A 21,026-nucleotide genomic window follows, 5' to 3' on the forward strand; every position below is an offset into this window, starting at 1 on the left:
AGACCCTGTCCACACTCTAGAGGACAGCACGCTGCCTTAGCTCTGGGTTAAACATTTTGCTGTGTGTGTGATCACTTCAGGAATGTTTGAGACCAAGAATCAACGTCTCAACTTCATCATCAGTAGATTCTCCCTTTTGTTACATTATTCTGCTAAAGTCAGAGTCTATTCTTGGCATTGAAGAAATAAACCATCCTCTTCAATGTTATTTGAGCTTGGTACAGGCCAGATCAAGTGGTGAGTCGCATTGATGGAGGGGCCTCTCAGTCCCTCCAGGAGGGAATGCTGTAGCCCATCTCCAAAGATAGTACCTGACAGAAAGCTCAGGGCTCTTCTTTTTCCCTTCACAGAGCAAACAGAGTTCTTCCTATTCTGATAGAGACACTACTGAAGAGGAATCCGAATCTCTGGATGACATGGATTTCCTCACAAGGCAAAAGAAATTGCAAGCCGAAGCCAAAATGGCCCTCGCCATGGCCAAACCAATGGCCAAAATGCAAGTAGAAGTGGAAAAACAGAACAGGAAAAAGTCTCCCGTCGCTGATCTCGTAAGCAGCAAATACTGAAATGCCAGCGAGTGTTTGGTGGCTGCAAATGATTGACGCTGTCCCAGTTCTTTCCCAGAGTTATGCAAACTTGGGTTTCTACAAGGCAGTTTGTAAAAAGTACTGTCATTGAGAAATAATGAAGTTCGTTTCTTTTTCCTTCCTACTGTACCGCTAAAGATACATAAGCAACACATTACATAAAAGTAAACCCTGTTCTTGATTCATAATAACTGTATTTCTTAGAGGCAAGATTAGCTGTCATGGGAATATGTGGCATAGTGGATGAAGGGCCCTGGTCTTTGAAGTTCAGCTCTGCCATCAATTTGCCCTGAGGCTCTGGGCAAGCTACTAAGTCTCAATTTTGTCATCTCTAAAATGGGAATAGTAATACCTGTGTCAGAGCAGGATGGTGAGAATTCTATGAACAAAGCTTTCAGAACACTCAGCGCAGTGCTTATAACTTGCTGCAAATTAATAAAGAGCTGATACTATTAATTTTATCCATGTCATTGATATTCCTTGAGCTCCCTGGTCATTCTTTTGTGGACATGATCATTGACTCACAGTTATCACAGCCTTAGTCCGAGACCAGTCTGCAAGCTTTTGATTTAAGTAGCATATAGCATTTTGATGCCAGTAGTGTTTTGGACAACATGGTGTGTGGGACCAGGGTGGGGCGGGGAGCTTGCAATGGGGAGGTTGGACTGGGAAAGCTCTGAAGCAGAGGACCTCAATGGAAGTGGGTGAGAGTGGGTCTTTCAGGAGGAAAATGGGTCTTGTGCTCAGTATCCTGGCTGCTCTGTTCACACCTCCATTTCTTCCCTCTGTATCTTTAGCTGCCACACATGCCTCATATAAGTGAATGCCTGATGAAAAGAAGTTTAAAGCCCACTGACCTGCGGGACATGACTCTCGGGCAGCTACAAGTGATAGTCAATGATCTCCATTCCCAGATAGAAAGTAAGTGTTTAGTGTGCTTGAAATTGGGGTATCAAATGTGAAATATCGTGGGATAGTACTGCCTCCTTGATTCACTTCCTTTGTCCGTTTCATTGGTTTCCTCCTGCGTGCTGCAAGAGAAGGAAGAGAATCACAAGGCTCTGTTTTTGTTTTTGTTTTTGTTTTTTTTTTACCATAAAATGTTCAGAAACTTCAAGAATTATTCAACGTTCACAGAGGTGATAGGTTCTTTTTATTAATCTCAAATCCCCAGCACCTAGCAGCACAATGCCTGGTGTGTATTTGGCTCACAACATCTGTTTCTATGCTACAATTTGGTAGTTACACATCATTAATTATGCAATTATATCCTCAACTTTACTTGTGTGTATATTCATTTTAGGTCATCAAATCAAATTCAACGTACATTGTGGAACTCGGGGGGGGGTGGGAATATGTATGACCAATTCGTGAAATTTACAGGATGACAAATTATGGGCCTTTTTCCCCCAGAATAAAGAAAGGCCTCTAACAGAAGTGTGCTGAGTAGGTGACAGATGAGTGGCTCTCCCTTGACGTGGCTGGTTGTACAGAGAGGGGCAGTTAGTTGCTTAGCCCGAGAGAGAGAACATAAGACACTTGGGCAGTATGGTTAGTCCAACTGAACCATGTGCCCTCCAACCTTTGGAACATATGATTGTATAAAATCCTGCAGTCTTACGAATTAAAACTACCTAAGGGACCCACCAACCAAATGCATTCACACAAACTGACTATAAAAAAACATTTAAGAGCCAACTAAGGAATTTGTATACTGTCTGAATGTTTTATTGAAGATGTATTTATGGGGCATCTGGGTGACTCAGTTAAGCACCCGACTCTTGATTTCAGCTCAGGTCATGATCTCAGGGTCATGAGATAGAGCCCCACATAGGACTACCAAGTATGGCATCTGCTTGAGATTCTCTCCCCCTGCCCCTCCCCGCCCCCACTTGCATTCTCTCTCAAAGAAAAATTTTGTTTAGGTATGATTTCTGAAATTTGCTTTAAATTAATCTGGTAGGAGGAGGGGAGATAGGTGCGTCAAAATTGGCCACGAGTTGATAATTTTTGAAGCTGGTTGGATGCATGGGGATTCATTACATCAGTCTCTTTTTGCTTTTGTATCAGTTTGAAAATTTCCAGAGTAAAAAGTGAAAAACTTCATATGGGAAAAAAATTGTCCATGTACTATGTGGGCCCCCTACTGAGTTCTAGTATAAAAGAAACTCTAGTGGAATTTTTCTTTTTAATTTTTTAAAGCTACCCTAAGAACATACTGAAAAAAATTAGAATTGGACATATTCAGAGTTAGGTTAATATGTTCAGTTTTAAAATCAAGGGAAAGGGCTTAACATTCTAATTAAGAAACCAGAGATTCACAGAATTTTTTTTAATTCTACTATATTTTAATTTTAGTTGAGGGTAAGTTACTAGGACTGTAATTCTTTCAAGGACCTAAAAGGCTTTCTGATATTTTATGTCTGAAAGATCTTCCTTAGACTTCTAAATACTAAAATTGTCATCTAGCTCTTTTCAGTGGTAGATGAATTTAGCCTTCTTTGTATGATTTCTTTTTCTCCCTTTTTTAAATTGGAAACTAGTCTGAACTAAAAGCAGATCAATGCATCATTTGAAGTCAGGATCTCCAAAACCATTTCCAAGGAGATCCTAGCTGAGTACCTCCTTCCTTTCTGTTTCTGGCCTCAAAGTTCTTGCTGCTAAATGAATGCTATCACCCCTGTGTCTGTGTGTCTGGACCTAAAAGCTTCCATCTAAAGGTTAAAAATAAGAGAGCCCTGGCTTGTTCGTAATTTTCAGGGGCAGAAGCCAAATTAACCCAGTGCACTGATTTTTGGAGGATTAGAAAGGGTAATATCCATATATGTTCTATTCCCAGTATGAACCCTAAGGAATATTTTCCTTGGCACCCCTCCAGAGATTTTAAGAGTTACTTCTTCAGGTCTTACACGTCTGGCTTTCCTGTATCTTTAGATAGGACTTGGGTATTACTGAGAACAGCCTGCGCGTAGGGCTGCTTCCTCTGCGGGCCTCAGACCTTCAAGCACCCCTGGGGTACCTTCTCCTGCTGGGTACCTGATGTAGTGATTCAGGTGCCATGGTTCCTTCCCTCCAGCTGTCAGGTGATGAGAGCAGCCTCATGATGGAAGGTGGAAAACTTCATGTGGCCCTGGACATATTTGTTCACACTTCTTCAAAACAAAATCCTGCTTTTTCTAGCAAGCTATCTTCCTAACAGCTAACGATTTCTTTTCCCACTTTCATGTGAATATAATTGGAGATACCTCATACTTTATTCCTTTTCTTCCAACACTTCTCTAATTGTGCAAACTAATCATGCTCTCAAACTGAGGACTTCTCCTGGGTTTGTGAAAAGCTAATATTAGGATCCTGAATTTTAGCCAAAGTAACTTGTGTAAGGGTCCATGTAGCTGCACATTTTGACTTAGATTTTTTTTTTTCTGCTTTTAAATGCTCTCTATTCTTTTCTCCAGGCTTGAACGAAGAGTTGGTCCAGCTGCTCCTCATCCGAGATGAGCTGCACACAGAGCAAGATGCCATGCTGGTGGACATTGAAGACTTGACCAGGTCAGTGATGCCTCACCCTTTCCAAAGAAGGAAAGAAACCCAGGATGGTCTTAGGTTAAGAATTAAGGCCGTGAGTGAGCTCTAAAGAACAACTTCTTCCCCTTACTTCCATGAGTAACTCACCTCATCTCTGCTGGTGTCAGCTATTCAGATGGAGGGGAAGTGGCTAAAACTCCTTTCCAAATGCATTGCTTAAAAAACAAAACAACACCCCACAAATGCATTGCTTTTTCACAACCATCCTCCCTTTGTGATGGATTGTCAGTGCATTAGAGTTTCTTACACCCCCACCAAAACCAGGTCAGCAGTTGTGGCCCACTAGGACTTTTTCCTGAAGGACTGTTGCCCTGGGGAGTTAGCCCTCAGCCCTTCCATGCTGGCATGTGTCCAGCACATGTGCAGCCATGTGGTGGGTGCCACAGAGTGGCATTTGCTGTTATGTGACCCAGCTCTCAATCGCATCTGCCATGTCCAGAAGGCAGGGACACTGGCATCCTTCCACAGCACCAGTGCCACCAGATTGCTCTCACCATGGGGAAACTCCAGGACTTTAGTTTCTAGCTGGGCCTGGCTCCAAGCACCCCCCTCTAAAGAGGAAAAGAATGTTACCTCCCCTAGGGGATACGGAAATGAGGCGAATGCCCGTCAGGATCTTGCATTTCTTAGTATTTCCTTTGTGGAAAATCCTATCACCATAAGTATATGAAGTATATGAAATACCACGAGCATTCGTATGATCTCATATTTACTATGATACCTAAATGATTACTAAATACTATGATTACTAAATACTATCATATTTACTATGATATTTTCTCTGAGACAGTACATAAGAAGGCTTTAAACCAAGAGGTAATAATTACTATTAGTCCTAGAAATCATATTCAGAGAGTAGAAGGCCCCCCAAGGAGAGAAAGAACACTGCTTGTCACAGTAACATAAGGAATTAACTGTACGATCCAGAACCACCCAAGGGAAGCATTGAAAACATATGTAGCGAAAATGTACTTAGCACCTACCACAGAACCTCTTCCCGATGTGTCATGCTGGGTAAAATATTTTTCTAAATTCAGTGTTATAAAAATAGTTTGGGTAGCAAAATAAATGCTACAGAACTCTGTTGAGGCTTTTTTTTTTTTTCCTCAAAAAAAGACCTATGGGCAGCACTCTGTGCTGTATGTTTTGGAGATTGCCTCGCCCTAGCAAAAAACAAAAAGCCAGAAGGCCTCATGCCTGCTTAGTATATTCGCCTGTATCTAAAATGTCACAGCAGCACTCACATAATATTATTGCCATCTACCGATGTATGCAGGCGCTGCCACAACAGCTGTAAGACACATCCCTTTTTGTCTAAGACATTTGTGTATAGGTATTAAGATTATAGGAAATATAAATCCAACACCTGCATCTTCTAAGAAATATGTGAACTCTTTCATAAATTCTTTGACTTGCCTGTGACAGTGGAGACCTTCTCATTGCTCCTCAAAGCAGCGCTGGCATTCCTCATTGCAAGGGGGACGCCGTGGGACTCCTCTCTTCCCTCAAAGTGTTAAGTTAGCACTTAGGTTGGCAGCGTCTATTTTTTTTTTAATACCTTTCGGGTGGTGTGATCATGGGACACAGGGCAGGCAGCACCACGGGGTGAAGAGGAGAGGAGTTAGTAATTTAAAGGTGTTAGAGGAACCCCTTAAAGTGGAGCGGGTGGCGAGAAGTTCCTGTGTCCATCCCTGGCTGCAAGCTGTAACCTTGCTGGTGGAGGGAGGAGACTTAAACACACCTAAAGGCAGAAATGGCAGAATTTTGCAGCCTGATCCCAGAGGGTGGAGAGCAAGGGGCTAGGAGGTTCCATTCACCTGTTCCCTCTACCTGTCCAGTAGATAATGAGACCCTCTGCCATCCCAGGTGTCAAGTCAGATTAGTGGTTCTCAAGTTCGGCTGCACGCTGGAGTCACCGGGGAACTTTTATAAACTACAGATGCCTGGGTGCCACCCCTACAGATCCTGATTTAATGATTTTGGGGTGGCCTGGGCCTTCGGATTTTTTAAAGACTCTCCAGATAATTCCAATGCAGAGCTGAATTTGAGAAACACCGGCTTTAAGTCAAGCCTCTTTAGGAAGGTGCTCCCTGACACCACCCACCCACCCCCCCCACCCCCCAGCGCCCAAGACTAGACTAGGACCCTCTTCTTGGTGCTCCTGGCAACATGGCATCCCTTCTATGTGGCGCATAATCATGTGTGAAATCGTCCGTCTCCAGGAGAGGCCTGCCCAGCACAGGTCCTCCGTAAGGATTGTTGCTAAAAAAGGAGTCCTTAAAAAAAAAAAAAAGAAAAAAAAAGGAGTCCTTGTGGGGCATGCGTCAAACAAATGCTAATTAAAGGACTTTCATAGTTGATGAGAACCTTTTAGTTTTATGGAGTAAAACCCTTTCCCTCTTTTGTTTAAAATACTAATGAAACTCATGCTTGTATGTCTGTCTCAAAATAACAACCAACTTCCAATATTTTCTGAAATTACTTCCTGTCCTTCCCTCTCAGAAAAACCCTTGCCGTGCGTGATACGTATTCTTAAACTGCTGTAGAAACTATAGTTTGATTAGCAGCAGTGGAATCTTAGCTCAGTGAGCACCAAGATATTTCTTGAGCTGAATTGGAGCAAGGCCCATAAGCTACTCGATGGAAATGATCCAGGCTGTTTTATACACATAAACAGAGCCATGGCAGGATCTGCTGAAGGGCGTTTTTGTTTTTGTTTTTGTTTTCCGAATAAGGGGCTGATATCTTTTTCTTGAGTTCTTTTATTGTTAAATGAATATCGCCAATTACTTGTGGCCTGTTGAATGTGGCAAGGACACTCTTGTCACTTCCCTATTTCTGAAAGTATTTGTGGTTTGCCTCCCCTGTACCATTGATAGACATTCCTCACACAACCAATGAGTAAACTTGACGTCATTGACTATCCAAATCTAGGCAGCACCCAAAAACTACCCCTGAAGCTTTGATTGCAGCTGGAAACCACAACCTTTAGATGCTTTCTCTTGCCAAATTTATAAATTCCTAAAACTGTCCTTCAAAACATCCGTCTTTTGCAGATGTCAAACCGTATCACTCTCTGAGAGAATGTTTAATTAGTGCACATTGAAGTGATGTCAGCAGCCTGGCCTTTCTTCCCCCTCTGTCTCCACTGGCCGGCTGCTGCGTTGGCTGAATGTGGGGCTCACAGGCCATAACAGGGCTCGATGACTTAGAAGACTCCCTCTCCTACTTTCCACTTACCTTCACTGCCATGGTCATGCCATTAGGACGAGTGCAGGGGGGAACGTAGGCAAACATGGAAAGTCTCGGCATCTACAAAGACCCACAGTTTGTCAGGAAGACATTAGCTTTTGCAAGAGGGGAACTAGATGATTGGCTTCAGTTTCTGTCGAAGAGCTGTTTGAAGGCTTAAGTTTGTGTCCATGTGCTTGTGTCGTCACATGGTTCCCTTCTATCGTAACACCTTGTTTGGACTTTCTGCTTAGCACCCATGTTCTATCTGCTATCTCCTTCTTTGCTCTCCGTTCCATCTTTGTCCCTCTCCACTGGAATATACGTGCCCTGCAAACAAAGACATCACTCTGCTCACCACCAGATCCACGGTGCCAGGAGCAGTACCTGGCACGTAGAAACATAGTAGACATTTATTGGATATATTTTCCCCAGATACTTATCTCCCTCTCCTTTTTTTTTTTTTTAAACACAGTGCTTTTTCTTCTCAAAAGTAGCGACATCTACCATCCTCAGGTTAATCTAGTGACTTAATAAAAGGAATCATGCATGAGATATAAAAATTAAAGAGGGCAAATCCATTTGAATTAAGGACTGTGTCTTAATTCTCTGGATTTCGCGATGAGTAGCTCTGAACCTCAGTTTGGGGGATTGGTCTAGCTCTGGATTAGAAACCAGTTTGGGTCTTTCCTGTTAGCACTAATTAATGGTATGATTAATCTTACAGACATGCGGAAAGTCAGCAGAAGCACATGGCAGAGAAAATGCCTGCAAAGTGAAAGAAGCCATCCGACCAGAGGACGAGCTAGAATTTCTTTTGCTTCTGTGGTTGTAAAAATGCTATTGCTAAAGGTGGCGCAGAAACAAACGAATATCAGTGTTAGTCATTGATAATGTCTGAAGCTTAACGTCCAGTGATTGGCCTTTGCTTCTTAATTTATTTTAATTTTTTTACTGTGCCACTAAATATCAGGCATTTTAATAAAATATTGTTACAAAAAATGTACAGTACTGACACCATCACAAGTCATGGTTATCAAAGAGGGTAGTTTTAACTTTATTTTTATTTGTTTAGAGATTTTAAGTTGGAGCAGTATTTTACCACTGACTACTTTCATTCTTCACTGTAGTTTTAAGGAAGAACTGTAAATGACGGTGCTATCTATACAAGTCAGAAAATACATGCCTGCCTCGTAGTGAAGTTGTAGCTCTCCGTAATACGTACATTTTAATCAGTTTTCAACATTTTGTGAATGTTGACTACCTGAAGTTCATTTTTAGATGTGCTATTAACATTCTGTTGGATTCAGAGGGTTCCTTGAAAGTTTTATGTATAAATATGTAAAATAAAAATTAAAACTTTGTTTCATAGGATATGTCTTTTTGCTCACTAGCAGGCCCGTTACTGGCTCCCTTTCTAACCTCTTCACACTTCCTCAGCTGAATTCCCCACGATGAAGCGTTTGTCAGTGAAAAACTAAAGTGCTCCAAGGAAAACAATGCAGAACATTGCTAGGAAGACTGTGAAGGGTGTGAGAGAGTGTGTGCGTGTGAGAGAGAGAATGTGTATGTGAGTGTATGTGTGTGTATGACCCAAAAAAGACAACCTCAGCAACATCAGAATTAGCACTTCCGTCAGCACTGTTAGCAATCTGGAATGTTAGCACTCCACCATTTACACGCTCCTGGTCTTGTTAGAACCTGTTACCACAAAAAAAAAAAAAAAAAAAAAAAGAACCTGTTACCACATCAAAACTGCATTTACACAATTTGCCACACGAACAAATGATGCTTGCATTGACTCTTTTCCCAAGGCCAGTTGTTGCCATGTTTCAGATTTTAACCACTTCTCTTTGGTCTCCTGAAGAAAAATGTCAAGTCTAAAGTAGATGACAGATTGTTCCCCAATAAGTAGAGTTTCAAAATTGACTTAATTAACTAATGTCCTTGCAGGTATTAGAGAATCATAAGCTAAAGCAGAGATGTGCAATCAACATTACAGAACACCTGGTTTCATTATTAGGTCCGTGATGTAATCTGAAGATAGTTTCATTCATTCATTCATTCATTCATTCATTTTAGTTTCAGGTGTAGAATTTAGTGATTCGTCACTTATATAACATGAAGACAGAAGTTTAGACAACTGTGTACCTTTCCCTTTCTCAAAAATATCCAGATAGATATTTTAAGGTATGAAGAGTTGCCAGTTTCCAGTCTTCTATTTAGCAAAATAGGTTATCTAAAATTGTAACACTAATCATTTTTTATGGGCCTCAGTCAAGTTATTTTCATTTGGAACAGAAAAATAATGCAGCCCATAAATATGTTTTGCCTTTTGTGAGTTGGCTGTTGAGCAGGATAGGCTGCTCATCACTGAATGAAGGGTGAGGAGCCCAAAGAGGGATCCTCTCTAAGTGAGCTTCGGAGACCTGCACCAGCTGTCCGTGATCTCCCAGAGGGACCTCAGCCCTGAGAATAGGCTCAGCTTCCGGACCTTTGCTGGTTCAGTTGGGTGACAGTACTGGTCAGTGAGCCAGTGGGTCTCACCTTCAGCTGCTCAGTGGAATCACCTGGAGAACCATAGAAACCACTGGGGCCTGGGGCCCAGCCCCACAGATGCTGATTTAATTGGTCTGGGATGTGAGGCCTGAACGTTCCGATTTTCAGTGATACTCATATTGAGAACCACTGCCTTACACATTTTTCTTTTTTAACTTTTCTCTAGCCATTTTTAAAATATCTAGGTGTTTGTCTAATTAAAACCTATTCCTACTAATTTGAAATTTCTGGAGAGAGCCAAACCAACCTAGGAAGAGTGCCACAAAAAATGCCTGTGCCCACATAAGTGCAGTAGCGTGACCTAAACCTGTGTCATCCACAGCCTCAGGTCTCCATCCTAAAGCTCAGCCCACCAAGAGAAACGATCCTATTTTGTTTCTTTTCTTTTTATTAGAGAAAGAGAGAGAGCACAAGCAGGGGGGAGAGGGAGAAGCAGGCTCCCCGCTGAGCAGGGAGCCCAACACGTGGGGCTTGATCTCAAGACCCCGGGATCATGACCTGAGCCAAAGGCAGATGCTTAACCAACCAAGCCACATAGATGCCCCCATTCCTAGTTTTTTAAATCCTTGCCAGAATTGTCAACTCCAACAAAAATCTAGAAATGAGCTTTTTCTTTGTCTTAATGCTATCCCTGACTAGAAATGTGTTCTGGAAGAAATCCATGGCCTCTAAATTCTTCAGTTGTTGGAAGCCCATAATCATAGCTAAGAGCTCCCAGCTGGCGAAAGAAGAGAGTAAGCTGACACACACGAGGGCCCCCGAAAACACCTCAGTGGGGGCAAAACCAGCTAAAAGTAAGAGTAGTTCTTCTCCCTGAGACCCTCAAAGAAGATTATACCCAGTGTACTTCTCTGCCCCCATAGGGATGTCACCAAGTGACTCATCACCAAGGGGATTCTTTCAAGATTGGGTCTTTCCAGTCCTTTCACTTAGGTTTCTCAGCAAGGACTGGGATTACTCCCAACAGGATTCTTACCTGCTCTAGATCACCCTTCTGTTCATTAACTAAGACCCATACTAGTTAACCAGGCTTACCCGACCTAAGAAGTAGGGAATGGGGCCACCTCTCTTTTCAATTTTAGAAGAGTGAAGCACAGGCAAGAGCACACAGGCTCTGGGGCCAGAGGTACTGGGTACACATGCTTACTCCACCATCTTTCCAGTGATGTGATGCCGAACAAGTTACTAAAGCTTTTCTCTTGTTGCATCATCTGTAAGTAAGGTCTCTTGGGATTATTCCAAACCTTGAATAAAATAATGTCCATGAAAGCAACTGGCACGCAGGAGATACTCAGAAAATAATTATTGAAAGGAGAAGTAGATGATCAGGGTTTGGATGGAGGAAGCATTCTGTATTTTACCAGTTTCTGAGATTTAGCACATCCTTGTGGGGTTTTCTCGTGTTTATTCATCATTAACTTAGAAAACAGATACTTAAGGAAAAAGTTAATAACTCCAATCTTCAAGATCTCCCTCCTCCAAATATCAATGTTAAAATTTGGAATGTCTTCTTACATACTCTTCTCCGTGCTTACACAAACAAATACACACATATAGGTTTTGTGTTTCGTTTGTTTCTACAAAGGCGGGATCACATAAAACAGTGTTATACGACCTGCTTTATCCATGGACGTCCTTCCAGGTCGGTATATACAGATCTAAACCATTCTTTTTAATAGCTATATAGTAATCCCCAGTATGGTGGAAACTTTCTTCAGCCATTCTCTTAAACGATAGACATTGAGGATCTTTCCAAGTTTCTGCCACTAAAAAGTGATCCAATGAGCATGCATATACTTACATCACCTTGTGATTTTATTCTGTGATGACCTCATTTCTCCTTAACTGTTACTTGGTATCATGTTTAGATACTTCAGAGTACAGAAAGCTAATTAAGGTAGGAAAGACCAGGTGAGGCCATTGCAGAGAAGTTCAGTTCCTTACAACAAAAGGCTTAGACGTTTTTTGACAAACACCAACTCATTTTCATCTGTCATCATTTCATCTTTAAAGACCATGGGTGTCTGGGACACCTGAGTGGCTTAGCAGTTGAGCGTCGGCCTTTGGCTCAAGGATCAAGTCCCGCATTAGGCTCCCTGGAGGGAGCCTGCTTCTTCCTCTATGTCTCTGCCTCTCTCTCTGTGTCTCTCATGAATAAATAAATAAATCTTAAAAAATAAAGATTTTAAAAAAAGAGCATGGGCGTCACTTCCTTGACACAACTGTTTCTCTCTCTTTGTGTATGTGTGTGTGTGTGTGTGTGTGTGTGTGTGTGTATTACACAGCCTGTAAGGACTCTCATCCTGAATACAGGTTTTTCTCCATTTCCTGTTTGAAGGTTGAGGCAAACCTCAGCCACTCTGGTAACTATTGCCCTCAGTACAGAACCAATCAGAGAGGCTTCCCTTGAAGAGAAAGTCTCTAATTGTTGGAACCCCTTTTTGACACTTGCATTAACTGGTGGCACTCTACTCTTCCTGATGTCTGATGCCTCTCCTCTTAGCTGAAGGATGAGACCCTTGGCCTGGCCTATACCCGTTTTAATCTGCCTGTTCTCAAGCCTGCTGCCCCATTATGGGTTGACTCTTTCTTACATCCTTCACCTCTCCAGACTCTTTATCTGCAATCCCGTGACTTCCCTTCCACAGAATGTATCATCTCTGCTGACTCTGATAAGCAGCCCTATGGCAGATAGAGCCAGCCATCTGCCAAAATGCATCCCTCCTCATCATGTTCATATTACAGAGTTTTGCCTGGCAAGCAGCTAAACAGACAGGGACTACATTTCTCACTCCCCATTCCCTTCCATCGAGAGTGACCCACGATAGATTTTCACCAATGGGATGTTGGTGTGAAGTGTCTTCATTCCAGCCTAGGCTTCTAAGAAGGGGTTTGCAGTCTTCATGTGTTCTCCTTCTCCTTACACCAGCCACAATCACATGGACCTAGAGGGAGGTAGAGCCACAATATGGAAGGAATCTGGGTCCCTGCATTCATTGCATGAACACAGCTGCCTGCCGCTTACAGATTTGCCTCAGGCGGTTACAGGAATGAGAAGTGACTTACAATATATTTGAGCCATTACACTGCATCAAATCTCCTTGTTACAATGGCCAGCGTTACCATCACTAACTAAAGCAAGTCCTAAATAAATAAATAAATAAATAAATAAAGCAAGTCCAAACAAGTACAGCCACAGTGCTTTAAGAAAGAGCTGGAACACAAACCCAGGTCTGTGAAGACAAACCCTGCATTTCTTAAGGATCATCTCATGTGACTGCCGGAGACCCACCTCTTTTCTCTAGAAGATCTTCTAAGTCAGTGACTTACCCTTTCTCAATTCATGGACCTCTTCACTTTAGTTGAAATCCTATCCCCCAGTCTCTCTTTTTCTCTAGCCTTTGGGGCAGAAACCAGACAGGGCCAAAATGAGACTTGTCATGAACAAACAACTCATGCCAGAAACAGGAAACCAGATTTTATTATGATGCTAGACATAAATATTTATCAAGTGACTACAGGATACTTCTACAAGTGTCCATCTGGAAGAGCCTTAGGTTTCTACAATCCTCAAGACCACATTTTGATTATTACCATGCCAGCTGAATTCTGATGCTTAGAAAACCCAATTACCTTTTGCGCTGACAGTCATTTATTTTTTCTAAATAAGATATGACACATTCATTATGAGATAGGTTGATGGGTAATGAGTTTTCCAGAATATTTTAATTGAGGTTTATAGTCCGTAGTCGGTATAAATTAATATTATATTAAATAACATATGAATTCATGGTCTGGCTATGCAAAATGAAAGTGTCTTCCTAATTTCTGAGTGAGAATCCAAATATTTCATTTAATAGCTTTGGTAGGAAACGAGTCACCAGAATGAATTGGTTGTAAGAAATTCTTTGCTATAGCCTAATTTTCTTCATACCTTTCTCAATTCTAGAATAGTATTCTGCTTGTGGTTATAACATGGCCTTTGTTTAAAAACTATTGAATCCATTTCCCTGCACCACTATATAAGTGCACGAGGTAGAAAAGCAATACTTAAGGGAAAAGAGATTTTATTCTCACCCTCCAGACTAAGCATTCACACTTTCTCAGTGATTATTTACTACTAGAGTCTCTCTTCTTTTATATTCAATCAATATCTTATTTGCTTTTTGGCTTTGCAGAAAATAGTGGCATGTATCCTGACTCTGGTAGAACATAGCAAGGCTGGAAGTGAGTTCTTTAATTTTCTGCCTCATAAAATCACTTCGCTCCAGATGTCTCTTAGTTCTTGGTGAAATTACAGTCTGTAATGACGTGTCATCTCACCTTGTAAGGGGGATCTTTAGGTCACGGAGCATCCCCACGTATTAGGAATGGCATTTCACAAACAGCCAGGAGCCCATACTTCACCTTAGGAGCAATTTAGATATAAGAGTTAGAGGTGAAAACGGTGCTGACTCTTAAGGCAACAAGGAGAAAGGACTTTACTGATTCATCACAAAGCATCTGTTTCCTCTTTCCAGTGATGTGAAGGACTCTCGTCCCTTCTGCTTGAGGAGGCTGGTTTTAAGAAATGTCATTTTCTCAGATGCAAATCAGATTGAGAATGAAGTACCAGGCAACTCTGTCAGGCCAAGTCATTTTTTAAGGGAAGTAATAAATGCCTCGGGAGGAATAACTAGGCGTGGGATGTTCTGTATGGGAGTGATAAATCCATCTCCCTGCAGTTCTGGATAAACCAAGAGTGGGAGTGGACGAGAATGTGGGGCTTCTCGGAGTTCCCACATCAGCCTCACACACTGCAAGTGGGGGTACCGGTCCTCAGGGACACAGAGCTTTCACTTCCTGCCTCGAGGCCAAGAGCAGGAGAGGCGAATGTGAGGACTGAGGAGAACAGAAGTGCTGTTCGGTAAGAGGCCCCCAGGCCCCGACAGCATCTGCTGAGGGTGGCAGCTCCACTCGGGGCCTTGCCTCCACTTCCTCCAATGCATTTTGGTCCCTGGAGCCCATTTGCCAAGGAGTTGCCTGGGGGGATATTGCCTCTGTGAGAGTCAGAGCTAGAGAGCCACCCAGCATGCCTTTCAGGGAGGGGCCATTTCTGTGAGGACACATCTTGAGTCACCACAAAGAGACCAGGTGAGCCTTAGAGCCAGGCCTACCCCAGGAAGTTGAGGCCTGGAAGGCATTTGTCAAAGGCGACCTGAGAGGGCCTGAATAATTGAGGTTTTGTCTTACAGGCAATACATAAGCAATTAAAAACCTCTTTTGAGGTTCCCCTACTTCCCAAGCTGATTTAAGGGCTACCTGCCTACAAACAGGCAAGAATCGTTAAGGAAATATAAATTAATGAGGTTTGCAGGAAAGGGGCAAATCCAACAATAAAAAATTAAAAATAAAAGTCTTTAATTAGGCTCTCTTTGACTGCATTTGAAATTTGTTGTCCATCTGCCCCTTAAAAAAAAAAGCGTCCTAGATAAATCACCACAGTTTTGAAATCTAAATTGTATTTCAAGTCTGATGTTGTCTCCCTCTTGCTTCTTTTATGGTCAACCCAGCCCCCTGATTTGCATAGCTGGTGTGCCAATATAGTACTAACAATGCTATCCCCAATACACTAAAATAAAAATTCAAAATGCCCACTTCCTCTTTTGAAAAGTACACACATGTGTATCACTTCCTAAATTATACTCATTGTCAAGAATTTCAGACTATAAAATCATCCAACAGTTGTTTTCATCTGAGGCCGTTAACTACTTCTTTAAAACATCACAGTTGCCTTCCTATATGTTAGGAGCCTCTGTATTTACTAGTGGGAGCCAAATACACACATTCAACCACAGAGTCTTGAATTTCAAAGAAAGCAGGAAGTTCACATACAAATGACTCTCATTTCAGGTGTGTGCATGGATTTTCCTCCACTACCAATTAAGTAGGCAAGAAGCATTGCTTTCACATCACACCAGAAAATGAAAGCCAAATCTTAGGGCTACTTCAGATTTCCGAGACAAGCAGCTATGGTCATTCCCAACTCAAAGTTACCCAGGCTTCTTGGCTCAAGATGAAAGCATTTTCACTGGGAATTCCTTTGGCTTCAGTTTCCAGGCCAGTCATGCAAACAATTCAAAAACATGGATCAGCCTCACTGCACTACAAGCAAGGGTTCTGAGTCTTTAGGAAGATGGTAACTTTACTTTCCAAGTCCTAAAGCCAAGAGCAGGGAAGGGTGAATGTGATGATTTACCCAAAGAAGACTAGAGGAGGAAAAAAAAAAGAAGAAGAAGAAGAAGACTAGAGGAGAATGGAAGGGGTATTTGATAAACTAGCATAAGAGGCACCTTATGGGGTGGGCGGGGATGGGGGGAGATGCCAAAGTATCCTGCTATGTAGGTGGAGAAGTGTGGAGAGGGATTTGGACCACTGGATTATGTATATCTCTTCCAGAAGTCCTATATGCAAATGCATTTAGGGGCCAGACTGGTAATACAGGTAACTGAAATAATTGGGTGTAAGACACTAAGGAATGATGGGGAACTCATACCCCTGACTAAAGGGATTCACAATAAACGCTAATCCTCATCCAACTTGCTGAGTTCACTTGGCTTCTGAAAGACTTTTCTAAGATTTCAAAATATTCTGGATTTGTTAGAGTACATGACTTCTCTTAACTAATGTTTTAGCTATATGACATTAGCCACTACTGAAAACCACAAATATCTTATTATGTTTACTGACAGAATGATATTACTACAACCTTATACAATGACAACTTTATGAGTGCCTGAAGAGAGATTCTTTTCAAGTTTCAGAATCAATAATAATCATGTTTCTCTGATGATCATCATAAACTTTTTTTTAAAGATTTATTTGAGAAAGTAGATGTGCATGCATGCACCTGCGCATGCCAGGGGAGAGACAGAGAAAGAGGGAGAGAGAGAATCTTAAGCAGGCTCCACGTCCAGTGCAGAGCCTGACATAGGGCTCTATCTCACAACTTGAGATCAAGACCTGAGCTGAAATCAAGAGTCAGACACTTAACCAACTGAGCCACTCAGGCACCTGATAACTGTCAACTTTTTGATTGATCATGTTGCCCTCTTTGCATTGGCTTCCAGGAAGCAAAGAACTATATTTGCAGTCCACCTATAATAAATTGGATAAGAGCTTGGGGTACTCTGACCTTTAGTTTACTTTATCATCCCTGTAAGTTGCCTCAGATTCTTTGGGGAAATCAAGAAAAGTATCATAAACAACAACAAAAAAAATATTATCTATCATCTATCTATCCATCAACTATTTTGCTTATTTATTTAATTCTATTTAGCCTTCTCTGGATACCAATGCCTGCAATCTTCTCCCAGTGGCAGCATCTGGGTAACTGCCAAAGACAGAAATCCATTTTTTTTAGAAGATCAATTGATTAAAAACCAAGGCTCGATGTCAGTTTCAGTCCCTGAAAGCCTATTTTGTCTGTTGCCTCTTCCATTATTTCCACTGCCATGTTGTAATCAAATTCTGCTCTTGTGGTCAGTGGGAGCTACACTTTTTATAGACCCAGTGCATGTTCCCATTCTTCTTCTAGTTTCTTTGGAGATGTCTTTCCCCACTCTCTGTGGTTCTGCTGGGGCTGTCGGACCTGGTGCCTGCCCCCTTGGAGCACAGGAATGGCCCAAGAAGTCACGTAGGATAGAATTCCCATCACCTCAACCTCCAGTAATAATTGGTTTATTATTGTGCATGTGACTCCACAGAGGCAATCAGAAACTTCCCTGGCATTGCTATATGGATATTGGAATTACTAGATTGAGAAAATAAGAGTCTGGCAGGCATCTGTTTACTCTGGAGAGACAGTAAGAATCAGAAGCTAAGGAGAGCAGTGGAACTGAAAGACAGAGGGGCACAAGGAGAAAGAACTGATGACAACCTATGAGTCCGTGCAGCTAGTGTGAAGCCAGATCCTCCGCTGGTCATAAGATCCCATTTTGCTTCTACTTGTCTTCCCATCGAGCCTAACTCAAGCCATTCTCCCTCTGATTTTGAGCGGGTGACATTTGAGCTTCTTGCTGATTCCAAACTCCCCCTGGTCTCCAGGGAGACATGACATTCTTTATTCTTGAAATGACCTCCTCCCTGCTTTGAGCTCAAACACCGTCTCCTCTGGAATGTCTTCCTTTGCCTTCCTAGATAGAATTTGCTCTTTATTCTCCTTTGCTCTCACGGTGTCATGTGGGTAATTGTACAGTATTGCCATTGTTTTCGCCTTCCTGCCACCACAGGATGCGCTCCCTGAGAACGGGAAGGGCATTTATCTGCAAATGGCACTTGACAAAATCTAATATACATTGAAAGAGTGAATGAATGAATGTGCTATCCCATCTTACGGAGAAATCCTACTCTAGCTTCTCTTTTCATATGCAGTTCCCCACCACCATTTCGTCACAAGCTCTTAGGTTTATGCAACAACTTAAAACTCCATGACTTTTCAAGATCGCAGGTGGCTTAAAAGTCCTCATTTGAAATTCAAAGTTCTCATAAGGCTTCTGAGGCACAGCCAATTCCAAAGCACATTAGGCCCCCTGGATATCACAACCTAATGAGTTTTATGAGCTGGGAGGAAAGGACTTGAATACAAGATATGTCAGATAATCTACCAAGCTGAAGGGGCCCATGTGGCGAGGATTGACTCTCCTCAGTTACTTGAATAGGTGTTTACAGTGACAATACTCAGAACCTCAGACAATATTCTCTGGGCTATGATACATGTGCCCCATAACCTTCTGGGAAGGTATTTAAGGCTTGTTGGCTTTCTTGTTGTAGAGTCTATGTTTCTCATCCTGACCACCAGAATAGAACCTTGCACTGTGCCCTGAAATAGAGCTAGGTCTCTTCTTGCTAACCCTCCGATGCAGAGATGCAGAAACTAATCCTATGGTGTTAGATTGCTTTCATGAAGTTCCAATGGCTGAATCAAAACTGGAGGAAATGGGAGGCTACAGTGAAATAAAGATAGTAATAAGAGTATCTTTCATGCATACTTTCTGGGGAACTAGCCAGTATCCTGTTAGCCTTGAAAAGTTATTAAAACTTCCCAGAGATGTCCAAATTTGCCCCCAGGAAATAATCTAGACCTTTCACATTATTTCATTATCTCATATGAGCTCAGAATTTTCCTGAGAAAAAGGGAAAGTAAGCAGGTGTGCTTTTTTTTTTTTTTTTTTTTTTTTTTTTTTTTTTTGGCAGAAAGAGAAATGGACAGAGAGGGATTGAGAAGGGCATTTCCCAAGGCTTGATAGCAACCATGCAGCCAGAATTAGAATGTCTCACTTGTATTATTAGCCCAGTACTCTTTAAACCTGCTTGGGTAGGTCCCCCCCAAATGTTTATAACAACATACTCCTTCGGGGTGCCTCGGTGGCTCAGTCCGTTAAGTGTCTGACTCTTGATTTAGTTCAGGTCATGATCTCGGGATCTTGAGATCAAGCTCCATATCAGCCTCCATGCTTAACATGGAGTCTGCTTGGGATTCTCTCTCTCCCTCTCTCTCTGCCTCTCCCTTTGCTCATGCAGATAGTTCTAACTCCCTAAAATAAATAAATAAATGAATAAATAAATAAATAAATAAACAAACATTAGAAAAATACTCCTGATACTTTACTATATTCACTTCAGAATTTGCCCATCATATGTTTAAAGAATTGCAAATAATCTAATTTCCAGAACTTTCTAAACATTTAAAAATATACTTGGTATAGCCAATGGAATGTATCTTTTAAATGTTTCCAATGGAATTTAAATACGAAAGCAATTTGACTATCACTTCATTTTTAAAAAATGAATAAATGAGCAAGCTCTTCCTTAACTTTTGGAAATCTCATATTCATGTCATTTATTTATTCTTGAATTTATATTTCCATTCCACTTTCCCCTAAAATTTAGTCTTAATGTAATTTTATTTCATTCTTTGAAATGTTTTATTGATCATCCTATCAAACTTCTTTGCACAAAAATTGTATATAAATATCAATTTAATTTTTTTAAGTTTCCTTTGACTATAAGTAATAAAATTCTTCTATATGGTTATTGTTATAATGACTATTACTAATCAATAAAACAACATAATAAACAATATATTATAAACTTTGAACAATTATAGAATAAAAAGAAAATTGTATTGGAAAAGCACTTTTCTTGAGAGGAACTTGTTTAAATTTCCATTTTGTTCATGTATTTAATGTTTATTAATTATTAACAGAGTAAGACAAGAGTTCTCCATCATTTCTATTTCCATTTTTTATGGGGCTTTTTTTCCATTTTTGTTTTTATAGATATAAACCTTGAGAAAACTTGTTCATAAATAAGTGGAAATGGAAAGTGTCTTATTACAACAATGTCAATCAATTCTTTGAGTTCCCTTTGAAATATATGCCAAATATCACATTGTGATTGATCTACCATCAAAAATTCTGAAGGGAAGACTATAGAAGGGAAGATGGGGAAAATGCCAGCAGGACAACTTTTTCAGCAGTTCCCAGGCAAATCAACTCTAAGAAAGGGTTGGTGTGGAAGTTGAAGTTTCCGGAAATTGATTTCCCTAAAGCAATCTATCCCCATCCATTTCATGGAAAGTCTGTAAAGTCTTTTGGGATTTGCATACTGAAGTTTGAATACCACTGTATTAGCTCATTCTTCTACTGCTTTTAAATATATCCTTCAAATCTGTGCTCCATCATTATACCTTGTGCATCAATCGCCAACAGTGTGGTGAGCATTATTCCAGTTATTGGAGATACAACAATCAATAAAAGAGACAAAATTCCTGTCCTCTGTACTAGTAGAGGAGATAGACAATAAATTATCAGAATTTGACTCCATTTTACAGCGAGCAGACTAGGGACATAATAGAGTCAGAAATAGAAAGCTCAGGCCATTGCTGGTCCTGGAACACAGCTGTCATGTCTCCCTGTAGCCTGCAAGGGACCAGCACTGTCACCTTTGTCCTACATTTCCCCAGCACCGAGTAGAGTGCAAGCACATAACTCGCTCTCTATAGGTATTTGTTTAATTAAACGA

The 21,026-nt window shown here is 41.2% G+C and overlaps 1 protein-coding gene across 6 annotated transcripts in view; it reads left to right on the forward strand.

Annotated features, from left to right (window-relative positions):
* Nucleotides 1-8,777, forward strand: part of SCHIP1 (schwannomin interacting protein 1) — a 122,187-nt gene extending 113,410 nt beyond the window's left edge. For all 6 annotated transcript variants that reach the window (XM_055307945.1, XM_055307943.1, XM_055307946.1 and 3 more), the window contains 4 exons: nucleotides 351-548; nucleotides 1,385-1,508; nucleotides 4,043-4,136; nucleotides 8,131-8,777. In XM_055307945.1, coding sequence (XP_055163920.1) covers nucleotides 351-548; nucleotides 1,385-1,508; nucleotides 4,043-4,136; nucleotides 8,131-8,182 — 468 coding nt within the window. In that variant the 3' untranslated portion in view covers nucleotides 8,183-8,777. The remainder of the gene's footprint in view (nucleotides 1-350; nucleotides 549-1,384; nucleotides 1,509-4,042; nucleotides 4,137-8,130) is intronic.
* The last annotated feature ends 12,249 nt before the right edge of the window (nucleotides 8,778-21,026 follow it).

Source organism: Nyctereutes procyonoides, unplaced genomic scaffold (assembly GCF_905146905.1).
Source record: "Nyctereutes procyonoides isolate TBG_1078 unplaced genomic scaffold, NYPRO_anot_genome, whole genome shotgun sequence".
Lineage (NCBI taxonomy): Eukaryota > Metazoa > Chordata > Mammalia > Carnivora > Canidae > Nyctereutes > Nyctereutes procyonoides.